Source organism: Nicotiana sylvestris, chromosome 6 (genome assembly GCF_000393655.2).
Source record: "Nicotiana sylvestris chromosome 6, ASM39365v2, whole genome shotgun sequence".
NCBI lineage: Eukaryota > Viridiplantae > Streptophyta > Magnoliopsida > Solanales > Solanaceae > Nicotiana > Nicotiana sylvestris.
Window position 1 is genome coordinate 61,732,651 of NC_091062.1, and position 5,751 is coordinate 61,738,401.

The 5,751-nt window shown below is 39.9% G+C and overlaps 1 protein-coding gene across 1 annotated transcript; it reads left to right on the forward strand.

Annotated features, from left to right (window-relative positions):
* The first annotated feature begins 3,149 nt into the window (after positions 1–3,149).
* On the forward strand, positions 3,150–3,876 carry LOC138870689 (uncharacterized). The gene is made up of 2 exons (XM_070148517.1): positions 3,150–3,356; positions 3,610–3,876. The coding sequence occupies exons 1-2, from the start codon at positions 3,150–3,152 to the stop codon at positions 3,874–3,876; spliced, it is 474 nt and encodes a 157-aa protein (XP_070004618.1).
* Positions 3,877–5,751: the final 1,875 nt, after the last annotated feature.

The following is a 5,751-nucleotide window of genomic DNA, read 5'->3' on the forward strand; positions in this document are numbered from 1 at the left end:
TATTCGAGAGGGAGATACTCCTAAAACAATCTCCAATCACCCTCACACCGATTGTGGAACAAACTCAGGCACCATTTGAGGTTGAGGTAGCTATACCTTTCACTATAATGGTAGCTCCCACACCATATTACAAGTCTGATGTCGTCCCATGGGATTATAATATGGAGGCGAGAAAAAAGGGAAAAGCCAAGATGGAAGAGACAGGTTCCGTGCAAGGTATGACTAGAACTGGCACGATTTACACACCCAAAAATCTGGGAGGAATGAGTAAAGAAGCTGTATCCAAGATGCCTATTGTTGAGACATGCACTGATGATCTTTGGAGGAAGATACAAGCAAGGGAATACTCTATTGTTGACCACCTGAACAAGACTCCCGCCCAGATATCCATTTTATCACTGTTGCAAAATTCAGACACACCCAAGAATGCCTTGATGAAGGTGTTAAGTAAAGCTTATGCACCCGCCAATATCACTAGTGGAAAAATGGCTAACATGGTTGGACATGTACTGGAGAGTCACAAAATTACTTGTCATGAAAATGAGTTGCCGCCTGAAGGGTTGAGTCACAACAGAGCATTGCATATCACAATGTAATTTGAGGACAAGTTCATTGCTAGGGTCCTGATAGATGGAGGTTCGAGCCTGAATATATGCCCGCTAACCACTCTGAAGAGATTAGGTAAAGGCCCGCAAGAGATATGAATGAGAAGCATGAATGTGAAGGCATTCGATGGATCTCAGAGAGCCACTATCAAAGAAATCAACCTTGATCTACAGATGGGCCTGACTTGGTTTGATGTCGAATTCCAAGTGCTAGGTTTTTATTACTAGTTACAACCTATTGTTGGGACGACTATAAATACATGAAGCTAGGGCAGTGGATTCCACTCTGCACCGAGCTATGAAGTTTGAGTGGAATCATCAGGAGGTGATCATTCATGGAGACGGAAGCAACCCTATATACACTAACCAGACTGTTCCAGTCATCAAAAATAGGAGAAATTGTGTGGAGAAACATATCACCACATTGAGCGGGTCAAGACAATTGAAAAGGATCGATTTTGGAGCAACAAGATATAAAGCATATTGTTATGGATGAGATATTAACTAGGCAAGGGTCTTGGCCGAAAGCTTCAGGGGATCACAAAACCATACAACCACAATATCATGGCATGACTTTTGGACTTGAGTATGAATATACCATGCAAGAACATCAGGATTGTATACCACCATGGAACGCCAATTACAATCCATTGGAACAACCAATACCACCTTTGCACTAGACATTCCGTCAGGCTGACATGATATGGGGATCTGAGGAAGATGAGATTTTGGCTAGTATGAGGAAGCTATTTCTGGATGAGGAAGACATGGACTGCAATGCAATTGTGGAGGAGGAGGAGGAGGAGGAAGACCTTACCATTCAGACAGTGGGAGAAGGAGATGTTCTTAAGAACTAGAATGCTGCACCATCCCGGGCTCGCCGAATACCTAGGTAGCCTGGCAAAATTAGCATGACTTGTTTTTAAATTGTTTTTGAGAATTTAAGACATTTTTAGTATTTTGTTTTAAAATAATTACTCGAGCCATCGAGTCATACTTGCTGACAATTTTAAGCTTTATTAATGCATTATTGCCTTTTGTATTTATTATTATCTTTCTACATTCTTTTCAGCGTAATTATTACATATCCTGATGAACCTACGACTGTGACATATAGTGAGACAACGCAACATAAGGACAGTGATTCGGAAGATCTAGAAGATGATATAATACCTAAGGAAATTGTCAAAGAAGTAGAGAATTTTGAAAACAAACCAAAGTCTAATCTAGAGGAAATTGAGGCTATTAACTTAGGGGATTCTGAAAAGTCAAGGAAACTTGCATAAGCATTCATCTATCACTGTCAGAGAAGGAATATTATATCAAGTTTCTACAGGAATATGAAGATATTTTTGCATGGTCCTACGACGATATGACTGATTTAAGCACATCCATAGTAGCTCACAAGCTACCCACCAATCCTATTTGTCCACCGGTAAAGCAGAAGCTAAGAAAGTTCAAGCCAGATATGAGTCTGAAGATAAAAGAGGAGGTTACCAAGCAAATCAAAGCCAAGGTTCTTCGAGTGGTTGAATACCTGACTTGGTTAGCCAACATTGTGCCGGTTCCGAAGAAAGATGGGAAAGTTAGAGTATGTGTCAATTATCGAGACCTAAATCGAGCAAGTCCTAAGGGTAATTTTCCATTGCCCACCATACATATATTGGTTGAAAACTGCGCCCAACATGAACTCCAATCCTTTGTGGATTGCTTTGTAGGATATCACCAGATTTGGTTGGACGAAGAGGATGCCGAAAAGACAACCTTTATCACACCATGGGGGATATATTATTACAAAATGATATCATTTGGTTTGAAGAATGTTGGGGACACCTACATGAGGGCCATGACGACTATCTTCCACGATATGATACACAAAGAAATACAGGTGTACGTGGATGATGTTATCATCAAATCTGAAAGGAGTTTAGACCATATAGCAAACCTAAAGAAGTTTTTCGATCGAATTCGAAAATACAATTTGAAGTTGAACCTAGCAAAATGTGCCTTCGGAGTCCCTGCTGGAAAGTTGCTAGGTTTCATCATCAGCCGCCAAGGTATTGAGCTAGACCTATCAAAAATTAAGGATATCCAGGACTTGCCACCCCTGAAGAACAAGAAGGATGTGATGAGTTTTCTAGGACGCCTCAATTATATTAGCCGCTTTATATCACAATAAACAATGATATGTGAGCCGATATTTAAGATGCTGAGGAAAGATGCCGCAACAAGCTAGACTAAAGAATGCTAGAAAGCCTTCGACAAAATCAAGGAGTATTTATCTAAAATGCCTGTGTTGGTACCGCCAGAACCAGAAGAGCTCTGGTACTTTATCTGTCCATATTGGATGGAGCCTTTGGCTGCGTTCTGGGACAACATGATGAAACTGGGAAGACAGAGCAAACAATATATTGTCTGAGCAAGAAGTTCATGCCTTACGAGGCCCGGTACTCTCTGTTGGAATGCACCTGTTGTGCTTTGACATAGATAGCCCAGAAGTTGAGATATTATTTCTGTGCGTACACTACATACCTCATATCAAAGATGGATCTACTAAAATACATCTTTCAGAAACCCATGCCTATAGTAAATTTAGCAAAGAGGCAACTATTGCTAAGTGAATTCGACATCATCTATGTGACTCAGAAGGCAGTCAAGGGGCAAGCATTGGTTGATCACTTGGTGGAGAATCCCATAGACGGAGAATACGAACCATTGAAGATGCATTTTCCCAATGAGGAGGTGTCATTTGTAGGTGAAGATATTATCAAAGCATACGACGGTTGGAGTTCTTTGACATAGCAACAAACTTCAAGGGAGTGGGCATCAGAGCTATTCTAGTATCAGAAACCAGTCAACATTACATGGTATTCACAAAACTCAGATTCCCGTGCACCAACATATGGCGGAATATGAGGCCTACATCTTGGGACTCAAGTTGGCCATTAACATGAATGTTTAGGAGTTGCTGGTAATCGAAGATTATGATATTTTGGTACACTAGGTATTAGGAGAATTGGCTGCCAAGAACACTAATATATTTCCACACTTGGAATTGATCAAAAGGTTCACAAAGATAGAATTCAAACATGTTCCAAGGATCCAAAATGAGTTCACAGTTGCATTAGCCACCTTGTCTTCCATGATACAACATCCAGACAAAAATTTCATCGATCCTATCCCAATAGGAATTCATAAGCAACCAACTTATTATGCTCATGTTGAAGAAAAGTTTGACGAAAATCCATGGTTACACGATATCATGGAATAATTGGAAAAGGGAGAATACCTAGAGAATGCTACACACACTCAGAAGCACACAATTCAAAGATTGGCCAACCATTTCTTTTAGAGTGGAGTAATTATGTATAGAAGGACTCCAGATTTGGGATTATTGCGATGTGTCGATGCCAAGAATGAATCTAGATTGCTCGAAGAAATACATGCCGGAACTTGCGGACCTCACATGAACAATTTCGTTTTGTCCAAGAAGATATTAAGAACAGGGTATTTTTGGATGACTATAGAGAAAGATGCATCAAATATTTTCAAAAGTGTCACTAATGCCAGATACATGCTGATATGATACGAGTACCATTCAACAAACTCAATGCAACGAGTTCACCCTGGCCTTTCTATGCTTACGGCATGGATGTCATCGGTCCAATTGAACCTGTTGCTTCAAACGAACACAGGTTCATTTTGGTGGCTATAGTCTACTTCACAAAATGGGTTGAAGCCGCTTTTTATAAGGTTGTGACTAAGAAGGTCATAACAGATTTTGTCTGGGATCGTATTGTTTATCGATTTGGAGTACCTGAGTCAATCATTACTAACAATGCCTCCAATCTCAACACTGACCTAATGAAAGCTATGTGTGAAACATTCAAGATCAAGCATCAGAATTCTACAGCATACAGGCTGCAAGTGAATGGAGTTGTAGAAGTCGCCAACAAGAACATCAAGAAGATATTGAAGAAAATGGTGGACAGCTACAAACAATGGCACGAGAGGCTACCATTTGCTTTACTTAGGTATCGCACGACAGTTCGTACGTCAACTAGGGAAACTCCCTATCTACTGGTCTACACTACCGAATCTGTTATTCCTGTCAAAGTGGAGATTCCCTCCTTAAGAATCATACAAGAAGATGAGCTCAGTGATGTAGAATGGATACGATACTGATATGAACAACTGGATCTCATTGATGGTAAGCGAATGAATGCAGTGTGTCACAGTCAACTCTACCAGAACAAAATGGCAAGGGCTTTCAACTAAAAGGTTGAATCGAGGTGATTTAAACCAGGTCAATTGGTACTGAAATGAATCTTCCCATATCAAGATGAAGTAAAGGGAAAATTCTCACCCAACTAGCAATGCCCTTACATGGTTCACCGAGTACTGACAGGAGGAGCACTTATACTTGCAGAGATGGATGGAGAGATATGACCTAAACCTATCAACTCGGACGCATTCAAGAGATATTATGTTTAAGATTACGTTTTCACTTTCTGTTTGATGTAACCTAAACTACGCTTGACCCAATTCCTGTTTAAGAAGGGATATGTAGGCAGCCTTGTGGGTTCGTTCACATCATAATAAGATCTTCATTCCCCCTATGGTCAGAAATTGGGGCAAGATCTCGAGTTTGTTAATGTCATCACGTCAAGGATTGTCAAGAAATGTATCGCCTAAAGTATGCATTTAAACTAGGTTAGAATTTTTAGGAGGGTCCTCAAAATTTCTAGTTGAGGAGGTTGCAATGTCTCAAAGCATGTCACATTCTCCGATCCAAACACTATTTGTTTTATGCATCATCACACATTTTGAACAAACTATATTTTTATAAAAACGATTTATCACAAATGTATATTTTAAAAAATTTCATTTACTGTAGTGGCCAGACGTTACCCAGGGTAACTCAAAAAAGACAAGGAGCAAAGACAAAACAAATAATCAAAGGCACAAACTGTAAGGCCCCGTAAATATTTACTAAGAACTCGAGGATTGTGGCACTGAGGAAGGCTAATGTGTAAGGTCCCGTGAATTTCTACTGCTAATTCGAGCAATTTCGAGCTTAGGAATATAATTTAATTTAGACTCGAACCATATGAGAACTGCTGGAGTGGATAAAGTTATTTGGATA